Source organism: Athene cunicularia (assembly GCF_003259725.1).
Source record: "Athene cunicularia isolate RWA chromosome 3 unlocalized genomic scaffold, athCun1 chr3_part1, whole genome shotgun sequence".
In the NCBI taxonomy this organism is placed as follows: Eukaryota; Metazoa; Chordata; class Aves; order Strigiformes; family Strigidae; genus Athene; species Athene cunicularia.
Genome location: NW_020799097.1, coordinates 29,504,270 through 29,531,935, shown reverse-complemented (window position 1 = coordinate 29,531,935; position 27,666 = coordinate 29,504,270). Strand labels below are relative to the sequence as shown.

The window sequence follows — 27,666 nt, the reverse complement described above, 5'->3', positions numbered from 1 at the left end:
CAGGGCTTCAAAGGCAGTAGGCAGGGTGAGTGGCAGAATTTTCTTGTTTCTTCCTAATTTATGGCTCCTCCCTGGAGAGGAAACAAGATAAAAAATAATACTTGAAAGAAAAGGAGTGCTCAAACCCAATTTTCTCTCCTGTCCCATTATTTCTTTGCCTTCAAATCCGCACCTGAAAAACACTTTAGGATTATGTTATCACTGTCACAACCATTTTGTACTCTGAACATAGGGTGGTCAAACTCTCACATTCCATGCCTTAGGAAGGATAGCGTTTTGGGATGTCCTGGGTGATGATGTTTATGTGTCCCATGATGTTTGGACAAAATTTCATCATTGATACAAGAACAGACAGCCACAGACTTAGCTACTATGGATTTAACCATTATAAATTTGGGAAAATGGGATTGAATCCTGTGAGGCAGTGGCTAGGAAGTATAGATATCTAGGGAAGGGGGTTAAAAAAATCTACATATGTAAGTTTTGGAAGGACATTTCCTCGAAAAACTATTACACTATATTACTACCTTCTGCTGTCTTCTACTTAATATAAATTTTATTGTATTTAAAACAGTTCTTTAGATATTGGACATATGCTGATACAAGTAAATTGGCTATTAAAGTCCTTCTATGACATCCTAATTATTTTTATAGGTTCCAAGGACTGCAGTTTTAAGACTTTGTCAGAAAGAAAATATTGCCACACCCTTGAATGTTTTGAACATCGTGTTTGGCTCAGAATCACTATGGTGTCTGAAGAAACATAGGTCATATTTTACTGCACATACACCAGTTTTACAGCAGTATTAGGAAACTGTACTGAATTTCAGGTGTGTTGCTCTGATTTACAATGGCATAAGTGAAGGCAGAATCAATCTTATGGGATTTTTTTAAGCAGTTCAATTTTAAGCAATGTGAGCTATCTTACGATTCTGTATATCATCAACGTATCATGATCTTTATACACAAAAAACCTGTCCCATCCCATTATATCCATAAGGCAGTGAATTCATAAGCTATTACCTTATATAATATACTTTTGTTTACTTTAAGAGTACAGCCATACAACTATTAACTGAGATAAATGCAGATTTAATCAAATGGATCATCTCGGAGGCTGCAGGACCGTGTGCTGCAACCAGCTACTGTTTGTTGAGATGACACTGACTAAGATACATCCATATTCTTCTTTTTGCTCCCAGTATTCTCTAGGGAAATCCATACCCAAATTTTTACTTTGATTTGGCATGTTTTATGTTTTCATGCAAACAAGGTCTTAGAACAATTTTTGAACAGACAATGTAAAATTTTAAGTGTGTAGATAAGGAATTTTGACCTTCATAGTTGATGTGATCAGTGCAACACACTTATTTATTCAAAAATAAAGAACCAAATTTTTACTGTTGCAGTTTGGGCATTTGACTGCTGCCTGCTAACATGTGAGGATACAGACCCAAATAATATAAGGAAATGAACAAAATAAATAAAGGATTTAAATGTAAACTAAAACATAAGCAAAATAAATGAGGATCACCAATGATGTGAGACAAATTATTCTCTTGTCACAAATAATTGTCTCTACCTTATTATTGTTAACAGGATTGAAAAAGTACACTTCCATAAATGCAATACTACACATTCAATCACTAGATGAGTTGCACATTGGATTGAGATGTGCTGAAGACCGTCTGCTCCTGTCAGCTTGAAAATGTTGCTAGAACCAGACAGTTCTAATGCAGTATAATTCTATTTCCTGAAAAATTAGAAACTTGAGAAGACTCACTTCAGTTTCTGTTCTCAGTAGCTTAAAAGTTAAAGCTAGACTAGTGTGCTGGTTTTGGCTGGGATAGAGCTAATTTTCTTCATAGTAGCTAGTATGGGGCTAGGGTTTGGATTTGTGCTGAAAACAGTGTTGATAATACAGAGACATTTTCATTATTGCCGAGCAGTGCTTACACAGAGTCAAGGCCTTTTCTGCTTCTCACCCCACCCCACCAGTGGGTGGGCTGGGGGTGCACAAGAAGTTGGGAGGGGACACAGCTGGGGCAGCTGATCCCAACGGACCAAAGGGATACCCCACGCCATAGGGCATCATGCTCAGCAATAAAACTGGGGAAAGAAGAAGGAACAGTGGATATTCAGAGTTATGGGGTTTGTCTTCCAGAGTAATCATTACACATGATAGAGCCCAGGTGTCCTGAAGATGGCTGAACACCTGCATGCAGATGGGAAGTGGTGAATTAATGCCTTGTTTTGCTTTGTTGGCATGAGTGGATTTTGCTTAACCTATTAAACTGTCTTTATCTCAACTCATGAGTGTTCTTACTTTTACCCTTCCAATTGTCCCCCCATCCTGCCAGGGGGGGCGTGAGTGAACAGCTCTGTGGGTCGTAGTTGCCAGCCAGGGTTAAACCATGACAGATAGGTCTTCTAGTTTATTTGTTTGATTCCATTGGTGATGCAGAATTTTTGTTCTATTTCTTCCCTTTTTTAATGTTTGTCTAACACAAGTATATAGGAATCTTTTATAAAATTATGAAATTTCCATTTCATGTCTTCAGAATTAACTACATTTTCAAGCCCTTTTCCCTTCTTCTCTTGTAACTTCCTTCCATGTGATGGAAGCCTGAATATATTTTATATTTTACTCCTAACAGCAGATTTCTATTTTGTTATTATTATTCTTTAAGTATAGGTATATTATGATTAGGATAAGATCATCCTGGTCATACCTTAGAAAAATATAAATGTAAGATATGAACATGTTTTACCTTTAGGGAATTCTTTTAACTGTCTCCCATACTTAAATGTTACATTCCTTGGGCTTCTCTAAATTCTCAAAAATTTCCTATCATTCTGAAAATAAACTGAAGAGCATAGCTACTTCTCTTGCCATAAATTCTGCCAATACCTATCCAACTTAATTCCAAGCCATTGTCTGTTTATATTGGGATGATATTCCAGAGATGGCAATCTGCAGACTGCACTGCTAAGAAAAATCTTATTTTGTTTTTCTGACTGATATTTTTAATTATTTCTCTGTCTTTGACATTTTCTCCATTCTAAGGAAAACAGTCTTCTTTTCAATCTTTATTTAATCTAACAAGAGATTCAACTGACTAATGTCTGGAGGTAAACTGAGCACTGCATCTTCTTGTGAGCTATATAAAAATGATGGTACAGAATACCTTTGTAGGGAAGAAAATTGTCAATCACAGTTTAACAGGACTGCTTTCCAAACTAGGGCTTCTCAGAAAGTGAGGCAGTTTCCCCCCTGTGATTTATGCGGGTCTCTTGTTAGTCTGAAAATTTTTTTTTTTTTTTTTTTTCCTGAGATGTAATGCCACATTGTAGAAAAATGTTGTGAGATCTTCAATACCTTTTCTTTTTTCTTCCAGTATTGAGTACTTGTAATAAGTTGGTATATCTATTTCTTTTAGTTGGGTGACTCCCCTTTATTGGACAGAGCATAAAAGATGACTACTGCTACTGTGAAAGATGAGAAATTATCAGAACAGTAGTGTTCTCTCACCTTTTCCATACAGAGTTGTTCAAAGAGGTCAAATCATGTCGATTCTTTATTATAAGAAATGAAAGCAATGGTAACTTGACATTTTGGTGGCTAACAACAGCTAACATACTGAAGAATTTTCTTCATCTCTTGCCATGTTAAAGAAATAGCTCTGTGCATTAAAGCTTTGTTTTCCATCCCTCCTCTTTTGCTCTATGACATCAGGAAAATTCTAACTTTACTCCTAGCAAGAAAGAAAAGCATCAAGAAAAATGACAATAGTTAGTAAATAAATCATGATAACTTCGAGTAAGTGGCAAAACTTTCATTTCTTCACGTTTCAAGCGTACCATATGGAAAATGACTAAGGTTTAGGTAAAACTTAGAATCACAGAATCGTTGAATGGTCTAGGTTGGAAGGAACCTTAAAGATCATTTTGTTCCAACCCCCTTGCCATGGAAAGTTCAACAGGAACAAGTCACAGGGTGGGTCAAGCCAATCCTATGCACAAATACAGGCTGGGCAATGAGGGGACAGATAGCAGCCCTGTGGAGAAGGATTTGAGTATACTAGTGGATGGGAAACTGTGTGAGCCAACAATGTGTGCTCACAGCCCACTGTATCAAGTGTGGCTATCAGGCTGAGGAAGTGATTCTTCCCTCTGCTCTGCTCTCATGAGACCGAACCTGCAGTACTGTGTCCAGCTCTGGGGCCTCCAACACCAGAAGGACATGGACCTGTTCGAGTGGGTCCAGAGGAGGCCACAAAGATGATCAGGGGGCTGGACCATCTCCTTTATGAGAACAGGCTGAGAGATTTAGGGTTGGTTCAGCTTGGAGAAGGCTCAGGGGACACCTAACAGTGGCTTTCCGGTATTTAAAGGGGGCTACAGGTAATATGGGAAGGATTCTTTATCAGGGAGTGTAGTGATAGGATGAGGGGTAAATGAGGGGTAACAGTTTTAAACTGAAAGAGGGTAGATTCAATCTAGATATAAGGAGTAAATTCTTCATGGTGAGTGTGGTGAGACACTGGCACAGGTTTCCCAGAGAAGCTGTGGCTGCCCCCTCCCTGGCAGTGTTCAAGGCCAGGTTGGATGGGGCTTTGAGCAGCCTGCTCTAGTGGAAGGTGTCCCTGCCCAGGGCAGGGGGTTGGAACTAGATGATCTTTAAGGTCCCATTCAACCTAAACCATTCTATGATTCGATGAGTCTATAAGTTAACTTGATAAAACTCCTCCTGAATATCTGATCATGTATCTGCAGAGCAATCAGATGCTAATAACAAACGAAGTTATTTATTTGCTGCTTAAGAAAGAAACCACTTTCTCAATATTACTTTGAGAAATTCTCTAGTCCCAGATTTTTATGATTTCTGCAGTGCCAACCTGACAAAATACTAAATTTTAGCATTTTACAATTGGCACTACGTGTGCCTCCAAACTCACACTTCTGGACTTTTAAATTTTAAAAGGAACTGTGATGAATCCTGTGAAACAGAGAAGAAATTCAGTGGGAATCTGATATGTTCTTCAAAACTCTCACTTTGCAATTTATTAACGAATAATTATTTATTAAAGAAATACTAAACTCATGATAATTCATGTATGTAGTCTGCTAGAATTTATGATAAAGTATTTATATTAAATACTTTTGCCTCAGTTTTTCATTTTCATGATGTTTAATCTCATAATACATTGGTAAATGATTGTGTTTAAAATATAAAGAACTGGTTTACATGTCTTAAGTTAGATAGGTCATGTAAAAATTTATACCTAAATCACTTTGTTATGTTTTCCATTGGAAGTTTGAAACCACAGCACCCACCTAGTAGTCTGTGAATCAATTCTATTTTTTTCTCTTTTTTTAAAAAGATTTTTAAAAGATCTTTTTATACAGAAGTGCATATAAAGTATGCAGTCTGAGTGCTTGAGCACATTCCCATCATTGCACAGATAAAATTGCTATCAGGTATCACTTTACATCATGAAGGTTTTTATTTACATTTGCATTACAGAGTTGGTACCAAAGTATTGTTCTGAGGATAAAACCATAAGGAATAAACACATATGCAGTTCTGTATTTGGATATGCTGTGAAACAGATATATTAAAGGATGTTGCTGTTAAACTTATTTGTTTGTAAGACTCTCAAAATGTCTTTTCAACAGCAATTAATCTTATTCTTTTATTATTTTCCACTTTCTTTCAATATGAGGTTATCAGCTGACACAAATCAGAATAGGCAAGTTGCCTATTCTGAATTACTAAATGGAAGTTTGGGTAGGACTAGCCTTGGAAGTAAACGCACAGTAAAATGTGTGTCTGTGAGATCTTGGTATCTTTAAAGCAGGTAATAGCAAACTGTTATCATAGATCAGAGCTCAGTCTGTGTTCTACCACTTGCTTAGACACTTCATGCAAGCAGCTATCCCATTAAGAGGAGTGGGCTGCTATGGTGTGTGCCATCCAAATCAGGTCCAGTAAGATCAAAGCTAGCTCAAAAGCATAGTCAGATTGTTTTGAACAGGCTATAATTCTTTTGCCAAACTAACCCAACTGAAACATATACAAGCTCTTCTGTAGCTACTTTTTTTTTTTTTTTTTTTTAAATAAATGATCTTCAGAAAAGAAACTAGAACTTCAGAGTTGTTACTGTTCATAGTCTATAATGATAAGCAATTTGAGGAACTTTCCTAGGCAATCTTCAGTTCTGTAGAAACTGGACATACTGGTCACCTGCTGACTGCTGTGGTTCTTTCCAGCTAGTGATCATTACTAGAAGGGTTTTGGAGACACACACTACCTAACATTAGTGCTTACATATGAAATCACTTGTGACTACAAATGAACTGGGATATTTGGTTTGTTCTGGGTTTCTTTTATTTTTCTTTCCTTTACAATAGTCAGTGATAGGGACCAAGTGTTAAAATGGCAGTTGTCTTGGTAATTAGATCATCAAACATGCCACATAAAATTCCCAATTTCAGTGGCTTAAACAAGTTTGTGACACTCCGAGTTTTATTTCTGGAAGAATATGAAGTTATTATGATAAATGGCATTAAAAGAAAAAAAAAGAAAAAACAAACAAACAACAAAAAAAATAGAATATGCAGAAAACAACCCTTGACAGTTACCAAGTAAGCAAACATAAATTGGACAATGACTAGTGAAGCCTCAGTTCAACCAAAAAAGGTTCTGTGATTTAGATAACCACAAAACAAGCATTAGTTGATGGAATCATACTAAAAATACTTCAGAAGATGATATCAACATTTGCTGGACTCTTTCAAGCAGTAAGAATTTTAAATTCTCTTGGCGTTTTGGTGATATGATCTCACAAAGAGATTTAAGAATTCACAATCTAAGAATATACATGGATGTAAAGACTATATCTGTGTAAATAAAAAATGTGAACAACTATTTAAATTGTAGTCCTGCAGAGGGCAATTTGGGAGTTATAGATGATTTAAGCTAGATGTGATTCACAAACATCACACAGTTGTAAGAATATAACAAATATTGTTCTGAGAAGTGTAATACGTAAGAATACACTGCATATTACAGTCTGAGTTAGAATACTGTATTATACATGAGTACAGGAACATAAAAGGCAGGAACTTGACTCAGCAGAGATCTAATAAACAAAACTAATGAGAAAATGTGGAAGAAATTTTTTGTTTGGTGTTTTTTTAAGCAACAGAAGACTGAGTGGAAATATCAGTCATGATATGTACATTTAAAAAAAAAAAAAAAAATCAGTGTATGTAAAAATCTACAAAGATAAGGGAAATCAGTTATTTTCCACATTCTTTGCAAATAAGCCAAAGGGGTTAGCTGATGTAAGGAAGTCTAATTTAAAGAAAACCTTCAGGAATAGTGACAACAGAGTCTACTGTCATGTAGGGACAGTGGACCATGTCCCCAGAAAAACTTTACTAAAGATCAATTTGGCTAAATCTCTCTGAGTTATTTTCTTATTGAACTAAAAATGGACTATGGTGACAAGGTCAGCATCATTAACACACAGGGACAGCAAGCATGCTTGATTTCAGGTGATAGATCAAAGAGGGAGGCAGAAACATCATGTTATGTCTGTTCCTAGTTCTGCAGGAGGTGCCACATGCAGGGTTTTGTCTCCATGACCACAGGACCCTGTTTGAGGAATGAGATTGCTGGGAAGAGACAAGTTTATCTAAAAAATATTTCAAAAACATGTGTGCCATGTTAGTGTTAGTGAGGTAACCACAACTTTTCATGCTGGAACACTGAGTATTTTATGGTCCAAACATTCATGTTACAATTACCTACACATGTAGACCCTGAAGTTTGGCAGTCTGTATTTCATAATACCTTTCTCTAGGCTTTTCATCTTCAAGATAACCAGGTGGGCAATTTTGATATTGAAGCAATAGGGTGTGCTTGATGTGAAAAAGCTCACCTACTCTCAACTGAAATCAACTGGACATAGATATATATTTGAGCCTGCGTGATGGTTTTGTGCAATACTTAGCTTGCTCCCATGCTGTGTTCTTCCTGGGAGCACAGTTGCATCCAAATATTTCAATCTTAGTTTACTTCTGATCTTGGCTACATTAAAATATCATATCAGTTAGAATCAACAGTAAAAGTATTTATGAGTAGAGATAACCAGTTAATGAGGAAACTTGTTTAGTAGTGAAAGCTAAATTAGACAAATTTAGTTCAAGATTTGAATGCTGTATAATAATTTTATGATACTTCCACTTCTTGGAAAATGAATGTTACTAAATATCCAAGTATTGGGGAAAAAAAAGCTTACTGGAATTTAGGGCAAGTGGGGACTTAAGGTCAATTTGATAGTGCAACACAGTGACAAAAAAAAAAAGTGGAGTTCACTGGTATGACCTTAATGCTTCAACCTGACAAGCACCACTCCTTCTTCTGCAATTACATCTGCAAGTGGAAACAATGTTTCACTTCATGAAGAAAGCCTTGGGGAAAAATAATGTATTCTTAACCAAAAGCCTATTCCCTGGATGAAACTTTTATCATTAATATATAGTAGTGTATCCTCTTAAAAAGTAAGGACTAATACTTCCAAATATAACAGCATGGTTAGCAATGTTGGTAAATTATAACATCTGTCAAATGAACACAAGAATTAGTTTACTGCATGATTTTTGTCCTCTACCATAAATATATTAACTACTACAGGTTATCTACAATTTCTTTGATAGTTATGCAGAGTCATGGGAAATAGATGATAACAAATAATCCAGAATAATCCGAATAGTGATGATTATTTTGTGGTGCCTTCTAAAATAGTTCAATCTAAAACAAGATTGAAAAAGAGATTCTTTGAAAGCATGCCTGATACCTGACTTCTGTATTCTGTGCAGGCTGTCATCTATATCTTATGTGAGAACCCAACCGTATATTAGAAATCATAAATAAATTCTGCAAGAAAAAGGGAAAAGAACTCACACATTGATCACGCTGGGACAGTCCATTATTTATCTGCATTTGTTGTTATTTTGCTGACAGAAATATCAACTCACTACAAATTATTTTTTCTGGTATTCACAAATACATCATAGACTGACATTTCTTGATGATTCTGAAGCCTTCTGCATTTGTTTTCTAAATAAGGTTAAGGGACTCTAAAGACGACAGAAAAAAAGGAAGGAAAGATGTAAAATCATCTGTCCTTCCTAATGTATACAATTGTTTTAACTTATTATTTTTATTTGGTTTTGGTTTTGGTTTTTTAATGGGAATTTCTGACTTTACATAAATAAACCTGTTTAACAGTGTGGCACACTTTCACTATACATGACTCACAATTCACGTCCTGGTAACCTAATATACATAGATTGCTTTTTCTCCATTTGAATAATTATGCTAAGGTACATGAAAATAAACTGAACGGGAGAAGAAAAACATTCAACGGGGACACTTTCATTTTATACATGGATTTTTTAAAAGTTTTGGTAACAATTAATGTTATTTATTTTGTTCTTCCAGTCAAAGTGAATGTGCTAATGGTTGTGCAAAGATTGATGGTGGTATTTGGTATTAATGTAGAACAAAGCTACAGATGTGTGGTGGGCTGCCACTGGCTGGCTGTCAGACCCCCACCCCGAGGCTCTCTCACTCTGCCTTCACACCAGCATGAGGGGAGAAGATGAAAAAGCTCAAGGGTCAAGATAAAGACAGGGGAATCAGTTGCCACTTATTGTCACGGGTAAAACAAAATCAAATTGGGGAATACTGGTTTAATTTATTGCCGATTAATGTAGGTTTGCATAGTGAGAAACAAACACAAATTAAAACAGCACCTTCCCCATCTCTGTTTTTCCCCGAGGCTCCACTACTTCATTCCCTGCTCTTCTGCCTCCTCCCCACCTCTGAGCAGCTCAGGGGGATGGGGAAATGCAGGTTGTGTTCAGTCCCTAACAGCTCCTTTCCTGCTCCTCCCTCCTTACTCTTTTCCTCTCCTTCTGTGCAGGCTCTCCAGGGGTCACAGTTCCTTCAGGGCACATCCCCCTGCTCCAGCTAGGGTCCCCCACGGGCGGCAATGTGGGTATCTGCTCTGGCATGGTCCTCTCCGCAGGCACCTCCAGCGTCTCCCCTCCTTCTCTGACCTTGGCACTGACAGGATTGTTTCTCACTCTTTTTCCCCTTCTTACTCCTCACTCTCCCTGTGGCATTTTCTGCGGCCCTGCTGCCCGCGCACGGCGCCTGCACCCCTACAGTGTGTCAGAGTACCTGTAGGAAATGAGAAACTGAGTTGACCTTTCCTTTTGTAAGCTTCGCAAGTCTTTGGATTTTTGTTTTAATGATGTCTGCTTTCCTTCTTTTAGCAACATATACAGCATCCTCATCTATTGCAGTTAAGCCGTGCACTTACAATGTGCTGAAGGCTTGACTCATGGCAAGTGTTTGATACGCCTCAGTGTATTTGTAGTCTTTTTTTTTACTGCTCTCCACAGGAGAAAGCATCACACAATGGATAAGAAATACTTGATCTACTCTCTCTTATATTAACGTGGCAAAATTCAAAAAAGGTATCATAAAAAGACTGAAGTGACTAACACAAGCAAACCACTTGAAAATCTGTATATTGTTTGCATACTGACATGAATGTCTTTACTTTTTGGAAGTATTTCTTTATTTATTGCTTTATTCCAGCAATAAAATATGTATTTGTAATATTGAATAAGAAATGAGTGAAATTTAATTGTTTGTAAATAAAATACAGAAGTTCTTACTTCCAGCTTCCTTTATTGATCAAAACACCTCATGGTTTTAATTACAGAACAATATTTGTAATAAAAGTTTCATGTTAATAGCACACATAAAGATGAAGAAAATCAAAGCTTATCTTCCTTCCTTTGCAGGTTTTTCAGGCCAGTACTGTGAAATCGAAATGGATGAGTGTGAATCAGCTCCCTGCTTAAATGGTGCTGTCTGTCAGAATGATGTCAACAGCTATGATTGTTTTTGCCCTGAAGGTAAGTCATTCAAAACAATTTATTTTTATTATCTTTGACAATTTTCAAAATTGCCTACAGTCTGCAAAACATCTTCTTGGCAGTCTTCAACACCATTGTTAAATTTTTTTTTCTATGAGAGTTATTGTTTCTTTTCAGATTTGCATATTTGTCCACCAAAGCACCCAATAAAACAAGCATGCTCATTAAGAATGGAGGCAGATACATTTTTAAGTGTTGCTTTTTTTCAGACAGACCCTCATGATTTTAGAAAAGTCTGAAGGAGTGGAGAAAACATAATGAGCAGTATGTGAAATTCACAGAAAATGTAATCAATAAACTTACTTAGAAAATATTTTATCCTGATGTACTAACTTGCAGCTTTATGACTGAGCATAGAAAGCAATTATAATGGCCATCATAATGACTATAATATTTCTTCAGTAAAAAAAAAAAAAAATCTATTAAAACTTTCATGGACAAAAATAAAGTGATTTTCAGCACTTTTAATCTGTTTCTTTAACAAAGCATATTGCTCAATGTTATCAGAAGTATGAACAAATGAGTGGTTTCAAGAAAAATTTAGTTAAAGGAAAAGTAAAATGTTTTAAAACATTTAAAATTACAGCGTCTTTCTTGAAATATTTTCACAAATGGGTTTTATCTGAATATTTGTATGCTTTTTAAAATTGGATTTTTACGTAAAAATTAAGTGAAGTTTGTGATTTATAACCTGGTACTTTGTTTCTGCATTGTAAACTTACTTGTTTAATTTTAATCTTCAAATACTTCTGGTTTTGTAAGTACGGACTGATGGTGAGTTGATTTCATAGCTTACAATATTTCAGGAATTTATATATTAATACAAGCATTCTAGTTGTGATGATAAGTTCAGAAACTCAGCACGTAATATTAAATTGCTACAAATAATTCTCATAAATACAGCCTCCATCATTAGCTTAAATTAGAAGCCAAAACAGATATTGGAAGGTAGTTGAAAAATACAGTTGGAAAAGATCATTCTGCCTGACCAGTTTATAGAAAAATAAATCTTGGCATCCACATTGATAATTTTGTGGCTTACTTGTTACTTGTGAGACATGGGTCTGATTAAACTCTAAATGCAAATGAGAACTGTTACTGTATACATTATTAATGAACTAAGGATAATTCTAACGGTTTATGACTTAGGGATCAGTGGAAATTGGTTCCATGGTCAGTTTGAGAAATTATGGGAATATGCCTTGCACTGAGGGTGCTGATAGCTTAGCATTAGTCATGGTCTTCCTGCAGCCATCGCCTGTGACAGCACTAATGATAGTCATTTTGTAGCATGACCATGAATTAGAATACATTTACAAGAGTGTAGAATATCAGATATTGGAGATAAGATTCTCCAGCGATTCTCAGTACAAAAAAACACTGTTGGGACTTCTGAGCTTACTAAAAGTCACTATGATACAAGAAACAAATTGAGAAAAAGTAAAGAAGTTGCTATTTGAGAGTTGATCTTTAAAACTATAATCAGATGTCCAAATCCCATCATCAGTTAACTTCATCTGCAATGTTCTCAAAATGGCAGAAGATACATAGATTCTCAAGTCTCTGCTCAACAAGAAGTTCAACTAGATTAATGACAATACTGAATCCTAAATTTGTTATTTCAATTATTAGTTCCTTTTAAAGTATATTTGATGGTCAAATGTATTTTCTTATTAATGACAGAGCAGAAGGTTTTAGAAAGATCTTTCAATAAGAATTCAAGATAATTTTATTATGAGTAAATTAAAAACAATCTAATTTTTTAGAAAAAGAGACACAAAGATATGCTTTAGAAAAGAAGGTACAGATACTGATGCATAATACATAACTCTGTTTTTCTTCCAACCAAGGATTTGAAGGACTGAACTGTGAAATCAACTTTGATGAGTGCACTTACGGATTCTGTAAAAGCAATTCAACTTGTTTAGACCTGGTTGCAGACTATAGTTGTGTTTGTCCTCCAGGATTCACTGGTAAGATTTATTTTAACTCTGGAAAAGACATTAAATAGTTAAAATCTTATTTCCATTTCTGAAATTGAAACAAACTTCTTTTAATAGCAATTTGTTCAGTGTTTTGGCATTAATGAAAATCAATTCACTGTTCTATGCTGTTGATAATCTGCTTTAATTTCCCTATTAATATGATAAAAAATGAAAATAGTGTGCATGCTGTTTGATTAACTGATGGAAAGAAAAACTGTATTTTGCCTAGGAAAAAAAAATGTTTAAAAAACACCTAGTCTATAGGTGAGCGATGATAGCTATAGCTGGTGCTGTTTGTCTTCAGATGATTGTGTCACAGCCATACTTAACTGAGAAAGAAATAAGAATACAATTATAGCCAGAGGATACTTTGTTCTCCTCAAGAAAGATTCCATCAGGTCCTTATGATAAATAGGTTGTAAATTGCACAATTATTTGTGTGTCTAACAGGTTTTAAAAAATAGCTCTTGCATCAGGAGCAGTCTTCATGGCCCTTCTTTCTGCCAGAAGCAGCTACCAGGATCATGGGGAAATCAATATAAGTGTCTCAAAAAATATGCCATCTTAACAAGTAATATGCTATGATGTCAGGGACACTGACTTTCAGCTGCTGATTTCAGTGAGGCAAATGGAGCAGCATTAGTCATAAGCAGTAAGAGGAAGGCAAGCAGTGGCAGTCTCGGAAATCCTTCGCAGTTAGTGGAAGGTGTAATAAAAAGCCAAACAGAAACATACAGAGAGCTCAAAATCTGTGGTGACCAATGGAGATGGAAGAAAAAAAAGAGACATCTATCATGGAGAAAGGAAAGGTTAAAGAAGCAAGTAGAGCAGTGAAGGATGAAGAGGCAAAATTAAGTTAAGAAGTAAATAGAGGGTTTCAGTTTTATAGTAACACCAGCGACAACTGATTTAGGAGCACTTCATACATGTTTTGTCAATGGTTAAAAATAGGCAGATGGGACATAAGGAATGTAAGATGATACATGGAGATTTAGAATCTGTGAAAGTGATAATAGTTGCAGTTCCCACAGACGTCTGTGATTTTTCTTGATTCGTGCCAACATATTCCAATACTGTTCAGCATTACAAAACTGAGATGTGCTCTATGTCCTACAAAATCATATTCTCTTTTCTTGGCTAACTGGCTTTGCTGTCATGAGTTTGCATAGTATATGTCTATTTTGCGTCAATCATGAAAATAATGGAGGTGATTACAGAGTATTTGTTCATATAAATAGAAATAGTTTTAATGCAACAGGGTTTTGGGTTTGTTTTTTTTTTTTTTAAAAAAAAGGAGCTTTATAACTTTACTACAAGGATCAAAATGGAAAACATCTAACTTTTCTGTAGAAGGTTGCAAACAGTCAGTTTAAATGAGGGAACGCAGGAAAAGCTGTTCCTTTGAAAATACAGCTACATAACTTTGGGATATCATGGAATCCACATTACAGAACCAGAACTATAATGTGTGGGTGTCACCAAGGCAGCCTGGAACAGGGTATATTCTCCTTAGGAGGAACACTTCATCCTAGATTCATACTGGTGCAGTTTGCCAATAATGTATCTGTTCATTCCAAGACAAAAAGAAGTCAGGATCTGTCACCAGTAAAACAGTTACCAGTGAGTTATGGGCAGATTTCAATGGATAACTCAAGGCCTATGTTGAAGTCATAGAAGTTCACGTGACTGCATAATAAGCTATTATGGAAAGGCTCTATTTTCTCCTGCATTTCCTGTGTGAGAGACTTTTCATCATGAATGTGCTATTGATCTCACTTCATATTGGCTTTTTTTGTGAGACAGGACAGCTCCCACAAGGAAACAAATCAGCCAGTCAGCTGGCTGGAATTGGAAGTGGGGAGAAGGATCATCCTGATTACACTGAATATTTAAATCTGTGGTCATATTTGTATAATAAATGCACAGTCACCCATTGTGGATGTCATCAGGTTTGTTCTCCCCAGACCTTTCAACAACTGTTTCAACCTCCCTAGAAAGAGACTTTGATGAAAAATACTGGTTATCTGAGTTTCTATCTTCTAAGAAAAGCAAACAGTGGTAAAAGAATGTTCTACATCTTTCTGAGTTCTAGGACTGATGTAAACGGCCCAAGAAAATATTGGCATAATGAAAGTGATAAAACCTTTTTTAAGGGCAAAAGAAAACAGCATGTATATATAGGAATCTTTGTTTATACAGTTAATATTTCAGCAATGTAGAAATCCATATTATATAATGAATGTGGAAAAGGACCATTAACAAGATAGTCAAAACTTCTATACTGGAAAATTTAATATCTACCCATTTTCTCTGGTGTTATGATCGACTTTCCAGTGTCCCTCTGGGTCCTAGAGGTGACAGTTTCAGTCTTCTCAGGAAAGAGTGGGGGAGTTTAAGCCTTAGTCATTAACATCTTGAGCCCTTTCCCAAGAGAAAGATGATGTCCCTGGTGGGGGTTTCTTCCTCCTTCGTCAGGGGTCCTAGTTGGGGTTATTTTTATACATTTTCTCATCCAGCATGTATCCTTCTCCTGTAGTGACAGCTGCAGTGACTGGCAGGGGGTGTCACCCTCTCCCCAGCGGGGCCACCCCCAGAGCTGAAGCTGGTGCAGGGGAGGCAGCACTCACTGGACCCAATGCAGGGGCTAAACCAGCGACACCCAGCTCAGGACATGTCGAGGCTGAGCCCCTGCACTGCCAGGTCAGCACACAGCCAGGGCTGAAGGCAGACATCAAATTTACTGAGCTACAGATCTGCTAACTCCCTGTTGATAACGTCTTGTATTTTTCTGATGAGACTTGATCAAGAAATTGAAATTTGAAAAAGTCCAGTAAATGCATAGGACTGACTTTTTTTGCTAACTTATTGCAAATGCATTTTTGTTTTCCTAGCGTGTTAAAAGAAATTTCCAAATAAATATATCTGAGCTGGTTGGGTACACAAATTGTCTTGGGCCTAGTTGTTCGCTTGTCTTGCTGTTTTACTGCCTCTGTGTCTGGCAACATAACTTTGGTGTTGCATGTCTTGTGCATGAATGCTGTGCTGGAAAGGCAGTGTTGGACAGGAGGGAGACAGCTGCCTGTTTGGATGTCCTTGACTGTGGTGCTCCATGAGCTGTGGAGCTTGTTCCTTCCCGGGGAGCAAAGCCAGGAAGAGGCAGTACCATGTGTGAGTTGGAGAGCAGGTCTGGGAGGAGGGAGCAGCTCTTCCTGCTGAGGAAAGCCAGCAGCACAGGAACACCCAAAATACCTCCGAGAGTCCTGAGAGGATCAGGGAGTCTTCTTGAAGCTTCTGCACGCACGTGTCGTCTTTATTGTTAAAAGGGTGAGCACCTGAGTGCTGGTGGCTTTGCAACCTGATGCATGGAGTTTCCTTTACTCTGAGCAAGACAGTCAGCCAAAAAGAAGCAGCTCCTGAGAAAGACAAGGAAAATACTTTCTCTCTACTAAATCAAAACTTGCTCTCAGATGCCATCTTGTGGAGTCAGTTTACACAGGATCACTGTAATTATTCTATATAAAGAGCTACTGGACAAATGGACAGATGGCAGCACTGCCACCTCCTTCCCTCACAATGTTTTGTTCGATTTTGTCAATTAGAGTGATTTCAAGAACATCTGGCAGTTGAGACAGGTAAAGCCAATCCAGGTCTGTTATCCTGGCAAGCCTCAAAAATTAAAAAAAAAAAAACCAAACACCTTGCTCGGTGCATCCAGACTAATTCTGGGTATTATCAGAACCTGAAGATAAGTGAAGTCAGGAATTCTGATATTTAACAGTAAGACACCTTTAGAACCTTTATTAGTAAGATACCTTGAATCAAAGCATCAATCAGGTGGGCTGGTATGGAATTCACCAGTTGGTGATACAAGATACAAAAGGACAAAGCAATTTTATGAGATGTTGCTTACTGACTCTTTTCATTATTTGGGTGAATTTTCTCTGGTAGTGTAAATCACTGGAACTCAAGAATTTTGTAAGTTAGTGTTTGGGGATGAGGAGGCATGTTTTTTTTATAATCTTGAATAAGTGACAGGATTGTTTTGTCCATTGTAAACTCTTTGCTTTTTTTACATTTTAGAAGACATTATTTATTAAATGTACTTTAAAACTGTATACATGTGCCTGAGTGTAGAAGTGATCCCTATGGTAGTAATGTGACACAGCTGAACACTGGGTAGGAAAAACGTGATTCCAAAGTGATTTTTACTTTTAGCATTTAGCACTGAATTTTGTTGTAATTTGTATGCATGAGATTCTTAATTTGACTTCTTCACTTTTATTATGGTCCATATGAATTCTTTAGATGTAACATTAACCTTGTTTCCAGTTTTGCCTGTGTCTCATTCATGTTTATCATTATCATGAGGCAGTTTGAATCAACAGTCAAACTCTACTCACGTGTTGACTTGAATAAATCTTTAGGCTTTACATAGTAGACTAAATAAATTTGCAAGCCTTTTAATATGCTTTCTGAAGATCAAATCTATATAATTTCCTTTGGCATGTCTCACAGTATACACTTTAGGAATCTTTTAGAATCTATTGTGGCTAAATAAGTGGTTCTTGCAACACTGAATATTTGAAAACCACAATTATAAAAGAATGCCCAGTGTTTTACCTCAACTGGATCATGAGGCAAAAGGTGATACCTTTTTTTGTTCATTCGAGAATCTTTTCCTGTATGTTCTTTTTCTAGGGTTATCTAAGGTTTGTTTTCCATAAGCCTGCAAGCTGTTCCATTTTAGACAGCTTTTGACTGACCTAGATGTTTTAGTTAGTATCAAGACCACTGCACAGTATAAAATCATTGAGTTACTCCATTCTCCATCCCACACTAAACATCTCCAGTCCTGTCCTCAACAATACAAAGAATTGGCCTGAGAAATCTATTGGTGCTTACCCATCTTTACAGTCAGTCACAGATACTCAGTCTCACTTGCATCTCATGCATCAGATTATTTTTCCACATCAATGGCTCTTAAAGAAGCAGTCCAAAAGCCAGATATTCTTTTCTTTGATGTCCCCTAATGACAAATTCATATAAACAGCATGCCTAGGTCTGATCTCTAGTAAAAGCTCTAAGGTTTTTTAAACCAACACAAAACCTGGAAGCTGAAGACTGAAGAGGGTGGGAAGGTTCCTCCGGCTCCTGGCCAGCAGAGCTCTGACTCAAAGCCTGCCCATGGCAGTATGAGAGCAAAAGGCTGGCTGCCTTTCCTCCTGCTTAGCTGGGACAGTGCTGATAGACTGCCGGTTTTCAGAAATACTAAAGAAGGAGGGCTGCCGAGGACAGGCTTCCTGCGGTTGGGCATGCAAACAACATGCTGGAAAATAAATACTATCTGTGCATACATGAAAATGTATTCAATATGTATTTCTGTGGTTATTAGTGAACGTTTATTGTTATATCATATCTAAGTGTACCTGCTTCCCTTGGAAGGAATTCAGGTTAGAACACTGAGTGGAAAAAAAAATAAATCAGTAGGGTGCATAAAAGTCTGTTTAAGTTCCATCATGCTGCAAATTACATTACATAAAAATTTAGATAAACTAATACATAAAAGCTATTGAGTTGCATGAAAGAAAAACAAATCAATTATAGTTCAGTAGCAATGTTTTTTCAGTCATCTAAAAAATAAGCAAAGTCTCTCTTTTATTGGTGAGAAATCAAACGGCACATTTCTCCAATAGTTTTACATCTGCAAACACTAAGCATAGTTTTGTTTTGTTTGTTTTGTTTTTTTTTTTTTAAATTAGGAGGTGAATAGTAACGGTTGGAACCATCTGACAAAAGATAAGTTAATTCTTCAATCAAAAATTTAATTAGTTTATATGGGATTTACTTTATCGTTGCTTTACTGGAGGTGTTATGAGATTATTTTTGTGTTTCAGTTTATCCCCTTCATTTTAGATATAATGGGCATTTTTCAATAGTGATGCCAATTGTCATGCATGATATAATGTATGTAGAACATACATTAATATCTTTCTGGATGTGACTGTGTATTTAAATAATTTTAGATAAATTGGAACATAATCATTTAATATGAATAAGCTTGTTTTTCAATTAAAAAAATGTTGTCAGTTCCTGGGAGGACCTTATCAAATAAAAAATGAAAACCAAATCATGTCTAGAAAAGCTCATACAGTGATTAAAGTACATGAAAAAGACTCTGGAAACATGATTGAAATTCTTAGTCTTCCTGAATTACTGTTGGAAATCAACCAAAGTTTTCCTTAACTCCATACTTTTTCTATAAACTATTTCTCTTTTCTTCTTTTCTTTGCATGCGTTTCCTGTTTATATTCTAAACAGTTCAGGTCATGAATGACATCATACTATGAACAGTAATATGCCAGCACAGTGAGCAAAATACTTAATTTTACATTTGAGTGCTCCTGTAGAAATAACATGGATAACAAGACAGAATTTCCAACTGCATCAAGATTTTTATTATAACTGCCTCAGTTAAGCTGTTAGATCTAAATTTTCTGTTATGAGTACTCAGTGAATGAACTCTGACATAAGAAAATTTACCTCGAGCCAGACTCCCCAGTGCACATTTTCTATCGCTCTTCTGTTAATGAATTTGAGAAATGGAAGTGGCATCTTACATAAGAATGGTTTTCTCTAGTTCTTTTTATGGCAGATGGTTCCTCTTATGAAAAAAATCCACCAAATCATTTATGTTGGAAAAAGTCTTTTTTTCAACACTGCCTTTGCAATGCCAACTAGCATTTTACTAGAGTTTTTGATATTATATTATATTTCCCTCTATATATGAGGCTGTGTTTTTAACAAGTGAAACAATTTACCTTTGGGCACCCTTTTCTTTGACAGAGCCATACTATAAAAGGTATGACACTATCAGTTTGAGTATGACCACACTAAGTAGTAGCCATATTTGGTGGCATTTTCAGTAACTTTTGGACTTCTTCACTTTTCAGCCTTTTACTTTGTCTTGATTTTTTTTTTTTTTAGTTTTCCTTTTTTTTTTTTTTTACACCTTTCTCAGTTCTGCAACTCCCTATAACTACTGATTTTGCTATATTTGAGGCATTTTACATATGTTAGGCATTTCTTCTTTGTCCGTTTTATAATCCCTAAAACTGTTTTTGTCCAGCTCCTGTGTTTGCTTTATTACCAGTAACTGGTCACAAGTGAGCTATTAATAACCATGGAGACTCCAGTACTATCCTACAAACACATCTTCAAGGCTTCAGCTTTCTGACATGTACTCCTTCACACTGCAGCCTTACTCTAGGGTCATAATTCTTTACAATGCAACTACTTATTCTTGTCTACATCTTATTAACAATAAGCATAACATGATGCAATTTACAAAAATAATGAAGACTAAAATAAATGAGGCAAGATCCACGTGGTCACTAGATAAGTCCTGAGCCCTCTGACTTGATACCAAACCTGTGGCCTGATGCTAGCAATGGCAATGCCATATGTGCTAGGCTGCAGGGCTGCAGTGGAGATAATGGGGACATTTACCCAATAGCTTGACTCAGTTCACTTAAACAGGAGGTTGACCAGAGACTACTGCTTGCCCAGATCTGAGGGGTCCTGAGGCAGGAAGTGAAAAGTGTGAAAAGCAGAGTGATTTAAACAGTTTATACTGCGATTTAAGCTGTTTATATAACTTCTATACAAAGATTTTTTTCCTTGACCCTTTTGCAGTTAGGCAAAACCCAGAGTTGCATAGATTATTTGCTCTGGCGGCAGCAGAGCAGCACCTGGCAGCCAGTTTTCCTAGGAACCTCTAGAACCTCCAAGGAGAAGACATACACATTTCACATGATGACAGTGTTGCTGCAGAGTCCAGCTGGCTCTGGGTGGGCTATTTCTGTCACAGAAATATATCTGGTTTGCAGAATTGTCTTGATGTTTTCCCAGGAAAGACCCATAGAGGCTACAGAATGAGTGAATTTATTTTTCTGACAACCTGTAGATTGCTGGTTGTATGCTCTACATTAGATCTGTGTACCAGAAGGTAGTTAACGTTGCCCATTAACCACCTTGTACCAAACCTAATTACTTAGTTTTGATTAAAGCATACAATTAATCCAAAAGCATTCAATCCTGATTTGAATGCATGAAGAGATGTCAGAATTTCACTGGCATTTTTTTCTAGTAGTAATCACCATCAGATTTAGAAGTTTATATTAAATATTTTACTTAAATTTTTGTCTTCAACTTCCAGCTATTGCATCTCATTACCTTTTCTACACAAAATGAAAAAGCCTCTTGCTACCCAAGTATTTCCTCTTTGTAAAGACACTTATACACTGTAATCAAGTCACTTCTTGGTTTTGTTTGTTCTAAATGAAACAGATGGAGCTCTTTAAGCCTTTGCCGACAGCATGCTTTATTCAGTTGTGGAATAAATTGTGTAGCTTTTCCTGCATCCTTCCCACTTATTTTTAAATATGGAACATTGTAGTCAATGTTTTATGCAGAGGTATTTTACACATCAATATTCCTTCTTGTTTTCTTAAACACATCTGATAATTTTTAAATTTTTTTTGTCCCACAGCACTGCAATAGGGCTTATATGCTGAGGTCTTCAGCAGTCCGTTTCAGATCACTTTTGTTGTTTCCTCACATACAGTTTAGCTACATTTCAGTAGCTATAACCTACTTTTTTTTTTTTTTTTTTTTTTTTTTTTTTTTTTTTTTTTTTATTTGCTTGTATCTGGCAGCTGCAAGTGACCAGAAGGGACCCGCAGTACATTGAAAAATATGCTGTTTAAGTAAACAAATGTTATCAGAAGATTTCATTTAGTGCATATGCTTGCTCTCCTGTAGAAGGGAGATACAGGAAAGGAAGTGAGAGTGGAAATGCAGTCTGTTAAAAAAGTCAGTGTTGAAATAATAGAGTAAGGGCTTTTCACATTCTCCCACAGAAAAAGAGGCTCAGAAAAGTATGAAATGGCTCATTTGTCTCATTATTTTCTCATGAGAAAGACTTGAGGGGTGAATATAGTTTGAATGTTCCAAAAGCTGTACTGCTGTCTTTGTACGAGGAGGACTTTCCATCTATCCTTCTGTATTTTTAACCATGTACATTTATGCTGTGAATGAAGAATGTGTTTGTCTCTGCCTGCTAGTGTTAATATTTTTATCCTCTGCTTCTCTTGCCTGCTGCATGCCTGGACTCACCTTTGTCTTATCTGACTAATACAGAAAAGTCTTTTGATGGAGAGACAGAGTGGAGACACAGATTTGGAAAGAAGCAGTAGGTTCCAAAGTGAGAGCTCTGTTATCACACACACCAAGTAATTTAAGACCTTTACTCAACCATGAGGCAAAAGAAATTTTCAGACAGTCCAACTCATAACACAAACACAAAAGCCTTTGGCCCTTCTGCAGTGTTATAAACAGTGTGTGTGCCCTGTAAATTATATAATCATAACACTAGGACAAAACCATAAAGATCATCTATTCCATCTTCACTCCAGCAGAAAATATATACTATACTATCTCATTTCTCACTTATGTTTGTCTTACCTTAAATAAGTTCAACACTATTCCTTATTTTCTTTAGGCAATTTTTCTAGTGTGTTATTGTACTAACCATTAGGAGTTCCTTATCATCTAATCTGACTTTTGCTGCAGTTTAAATGCATTACTTCTCACCCTGTCTGCTGTGAACATGGAGAACTAAAGACATTTGTGAAAGACTTTTTTATTGTATCATTCAAATCTTTCTTATTTAGTCTTTACAGTCCCATCCATTTTGTTTATCCCAAGAAGTCATGCTTTTGAGTGCTCTGTCATTTCTGTCATGCTCATCTGGACTGTCTTCATTTGGTCCACTTATTTCTTGAATGCAGCTCACTGCACAATACAAAGCACTTCAAATGCAGCTTTAGTCCAGCTAGATGAGAATGGATTAATTTATGATTCTAACTAGCTATGTACCTTTTTACATATCCCAGCACATTATCTGATTTGAAACAAAATTATTGGTTTTGTTCCTATTTATCTTGTGATTTGCTGCATTATGATAAGATTTGTTATTTCAAACTCTATCTCCAATTGGTCAAAATTTATGAAGATTTCTAATCCTGTCCTCCAATGTACTTCTTGTGTTGCCATTAATAAGCTTACTGTGTTGTTTAACACCCAAACTGCTGCTGAAAAAATTGGGTGGAACTAGATGGACAGGAGACCTCTTTCAAAATCTGTGTAATTCATTCATCCATTTTGGTAGTAAACCCACTGATAACTAATGTATGAATATGTATTTCAAACAATTTTTACTCTTGTGGTTCATGTCTAGTATAATAATATCTTATTAAGATTTCACATGAGATAGCATAAACGTTAGTGAAGTCAAGGAGTATGACATGCTACTTTTTTTTGGTTGGGGTTTTGTTTGGTTTTTTTTTTTTTTAAATCTACAAGATCTGTAACTAGTGTAGAATCAGCTTGCCTATATAGGGCTCATTTTTAACGGGTTTTTTTATATATATTTATAGGTTTTTACAGGTAATCAGTTTAATAACTTTTCCCTATATTTCCTCTGGGAACTGAAATTACACAAATGGATTTATAATTTCACATCTGTCTTTTAATCCTTTTAAAAGCCTGACTTCACCGAGTCTTCAGATACTTTACCTCTCTTCCAAAAGTTCACAAACTACTGAGTTTTTATCAAAAGTTATAAAAAGTTATAAAAGTTATCTCACTCATTTTACCCAAGGAAGTTTAATTCATCAGACCAGCCTATCTGAACATCTAACTCATCTGATAACTCTCCAGCCTGTCTTCTCTGTTCAACACTGAAGTTTTGCCTTTAATCACAGGTATCGATTATGATAAGGATCTGCTCTCATCTGACCTTTTTACTGATGATTGAAGCAAAAGAGGCATTGAACAATTTGGCGTGATTGCCATTAATAGTAGCCATCTTTCTCTGTTAAATGGCAAACCATACCTTTTCATCATCTTTAATGCTTATAGAATCATTTCTTGCTACCCTGACCATCCCATGATAGCTACATCTTATTCAGTATCTTTGCTGGTCTGATTTCATGTCTACACACCCATGCTGTACTTCTTGCGCTACCCTTAGTAACCTGACCTATTTTTTGCTGGTTGGGCATTTTTGTCCTTTGAAAACCAGGAAGTGCCAAGTTGGTCTCATAATTATCCAGTGGCTTTCCCCCACAGAAAGATAGTTTGTTCTGGTGTACATAATGAAAGCACCAAGTTTCTCAATTACCTTTTACCAGAGTACAGCCTCTCATCAGTTTTCACATTAGAAATTTTTTCATTTCTTTGAAATTTTTCTGAGTTCCTTTGTTATTAGGTTGTTCACCCCGCTCTCCTTTCCCATTAATCTTTTTTGCTCTCACCAAAGTTATTTACATTCCTTTCTTAATATTCAGAGACTACTTATCCCTTTTATTAGAATCAAATCCCAGAAAATGTCTGTTTGTAGTTGCCTTTTCCATTATTGCATGAAAATATTGTCAATAACACATTCAAAAATAATTGAATTTTTGAATTATGATTACTTTCCAAAATTATGATTCTTTCCAGAATGATGTTTTGGTAGCTAAATACCCTATCACTCCAATTCCTGTGGTGTTTTTTTGGTTTTGGTTTTGGGTTTGGGTTTGTTGGGGGTTTTTTTAGGGATTCTGCTCGTTCTTTTATTTATTTAACATATTAAAAACAAACAAACAACAAGCAAACACCCAACAAACTATATAAACCTAACCTTTCATTCAAACGGTTTTAGTAAAATTCTGATCTGTAGTGAATCATTAAATGCAGCAGATTGTCTGTGAGTGTGCAACAGTTCCTATATACTTTTTAAGTCTTATCTAGATTCTGTCATTATCTTTGTCTATGGGCTTCTGATTCCTTCCTTTTAAAGCTTTTTCTAAATAAGTATTTTAGAGAAACAGTACATTTTTACTTGTTAGCTCAAAGAACATATTGTGGTTAAGGGAGACAAAACTGTTGGGCAACATCATCTGCCAGCCATCTCTTTATTGCTGGAATTAATCTATAACTGTCTGAGCTTTGGTTGTCCAAGGGGGAACCCCTGAAACCCCACATGATCCTTTAATTCAGTAGCTCCTTAGATTGAGATTCCTGGGAGATATTACCTATCTGATATATCTCATCTGAGTGATAAAAGGATCCTTCCAGCACTTTCTGGGTAGAATACCAATGACAATTCTGCTCACTCACATAAGTGACAGCTACAGTTTTCCCTGGAGTAGGTTCTGATATTCACGGGAGTTCTTAATCTCCACATTTGTCCCTTTATTTGGATCAATTCTGGACAAAAAAAAAAAATAGTATAATTTATACCAGGCTAGACCTTGCTCTAAATTAATGTAGTGGACAATAAAGAGATGAGGGACTGTGGATTTTCTTTGGCATGCCCAAAGAGATATTTGTTTTCATAAGACACCTATTATATTGTCTTCTAAATACTCTATATGTCTTCTCTATGTTCTCTTATATTTTTGTTATTTCAGATTTGAATTAATTTAAATTACAGCTCAATTAAATCTCTTTAAAAGCAGAAAAATGAAGAAACAGTTGACTGAATTTGTGGGGTTTGTTGGGATCTGAGAAATGGCTTCATTCATCTAAACATGGAGGCAACCTTGAGAAATATTTTTCTTATTACTGTTACTGAGGTGATTGAATCTCTAAAGTAGTTTTTAAAATGTGGCGTACAATCCTAGTAATTATAGTGTTGAGATGTAATGCTAGACTACAAAAAGAATGTATTTGCAAATATAGCTCATACTTATTCATTTAAAATATTTAATTTGTTAACTATCAGGTATGATCTATGAATATATCTACTTTTAAAGCTGTCAAGCAGAAATAAAATACTGTTTCCAGCCTGGAAAAGTTAAATTATGCAGTTGTCACACTGTGAAGTAGCTTTTCTGCTTTCCCAAACCCAGCATGATTTATAGTTTTAATGTTTAATTTTCTTTTATGTCAGACAAAAACTGTTCCACGGATATTGACGAATGTTTCTCCAAGCCCTGCAAAAATGGAGGCCATTGCCATGATTTGATTGGTGAATTTTACTGTAGCTGTTTACCAGGTAAGAAGTCAGGTGATATTTAAGTGAGAAATGTTCTGTGGTATTCAAGAAAGAAATAGAGTTTTCATAAGCACACAACTAAGTAGTCATTTATTTTTCTTGAAAAGAGAGGACAGAGAAGGAATTCTTTAAGTGTGCTCTACAATTGTTACGCAGCTGGTGTCATCAGAATTTGTTTACAAAATATAACATGTGTACCAGAAGTCCTGCCTTGCAAACTGATGAATGGAGAGTCTTCAAAATCAACCAACGCTATCAGTGGTATTCATCCCAGCATCTATGAGGAATTCAGAATTTCTAAATCTTTACAAAAGTTAAATTTTGTTATTTACATGAATGGGGAATGAGTTTGTTTCCATCTTTTCTACTAACAAAAGGAATTTTTAAAATTTTGTGTGATACACTGAAGGAAAAATTGGGAAGAATTTATACAATAGTTGTCATAAGGGTTGCTGTGCTGGCTTGTCAGTGGCTGGACACCAGGTGCCTGCCAAGGCCTCTCTATCACTCCCGCAACTGGACAAAGGAGAGAAAATATAATGAAAAGGCATGTGGGTTGAGGTAAGGACAGGGAGAGATCACTCACCAATTACTGTCACAGGCAGAACAGACTCAACTTGGCAAAAAATAACTGAGAAAAAAAAACAAACCTAAATCTTAAAAATCCTTCCCCCACCCTTCCCTTCTTCCCAGGCTCAACTTTACTCCCAATTTTCTCTACCTCCTCCCCACCAGCAGCCCGGGAGGAGGGGAAATGGGTGTTTCAGTCAGTTCATCACATGTTTTCTTTGCTGCTCCTTCCTCCTCAGGGGGAGGACTCCTCACATGCTTCCTCTGCCCCAGTGTGGGTCCCTTCCACAGGAGACAGTCCTCCATGAGCTTCCCCAATATGATTCCTTCCCACAGGCTGCATTTCTTCATGAGCTGCTCCAGTGTAGGTCCCTTCGGCAGGATCACAAGTCCTGCCAGAAAATTGGCTCTGGTGTGGGCTCCTCTCTCCACAGGGCCACAGGTCCTGCCAGGAGCCTGCTCCAGCGAGGGCTTCCCATGGGGTCACAGCCTGATTTGGGCATGCACATGCTCTGGTGTGGGATCCTCCATTACCCTCCATGAGTTCAGGGCACAGCACCATCAGCTGCACCATGGGCTGCAGGGGAATCTCTGTTCTAGTGCCTGGAGCACCTCCTGCCCCTCCTTCTTCATTGACCTTGATGTCTACAGAGTTGTTTCTCTCACATAGTCTTACACCTCTCTTGGGTGCAATTGCCATTGCACAGCAATTTTTCCCCATTCTTGAATATGGCACCCCAGAGGTGCTACCACCGTTGCAGATGGGCTCAGCCTTGGCCAGCGGTGGGTCCATCTTGGAGCCGACTGGCATTGGCTCTGTCAGAGACAAGGGAAGCTTCTAGCAGCTTCTCACAGAAGCCACCCATGTAGCACACCCCTGCTACCAAAATCTTGCCACTCAAACCCAGTTGCTTTCAGTGATGAGAGAAGTTACTAATATCTGAAGTCCTCAATAATATTAGATCAACTTTTCTGTCTTTATAT

The 27,666-nt window shown here is 36.6% G+C and overlaps 1 protein-coding gene across 2 annotated transcripts in view; it reads left to right on the top strand.

The window, feature by feature from the left end:
• The window catches only part of EYS (eyes shut homolog), a 1,023,641-nt gene that overhangs the window by 351,695 nt on the left and 644,280 nt on the right, over positions 1-27,666 (top strand). For both annotated transcript variants that reach the window (XM_026844748.1, XM_026844747.1), the window contains 3 exons: positions 10,891-11,004; positions 12,876-12,998; positions 26,008-26,112. In XM_026844748.1, the coding sequence (XP_026700549.1) occupies positions 10,891-11,004; positions 12,876-12,998; positions 26,008-26,112 (342 nt within the window). The remainder of the gene's footprint in view (positions 1-10,890; positions 11,005-12,875; positions 12,999-26,007; positions 26,113-27,666) is intronic.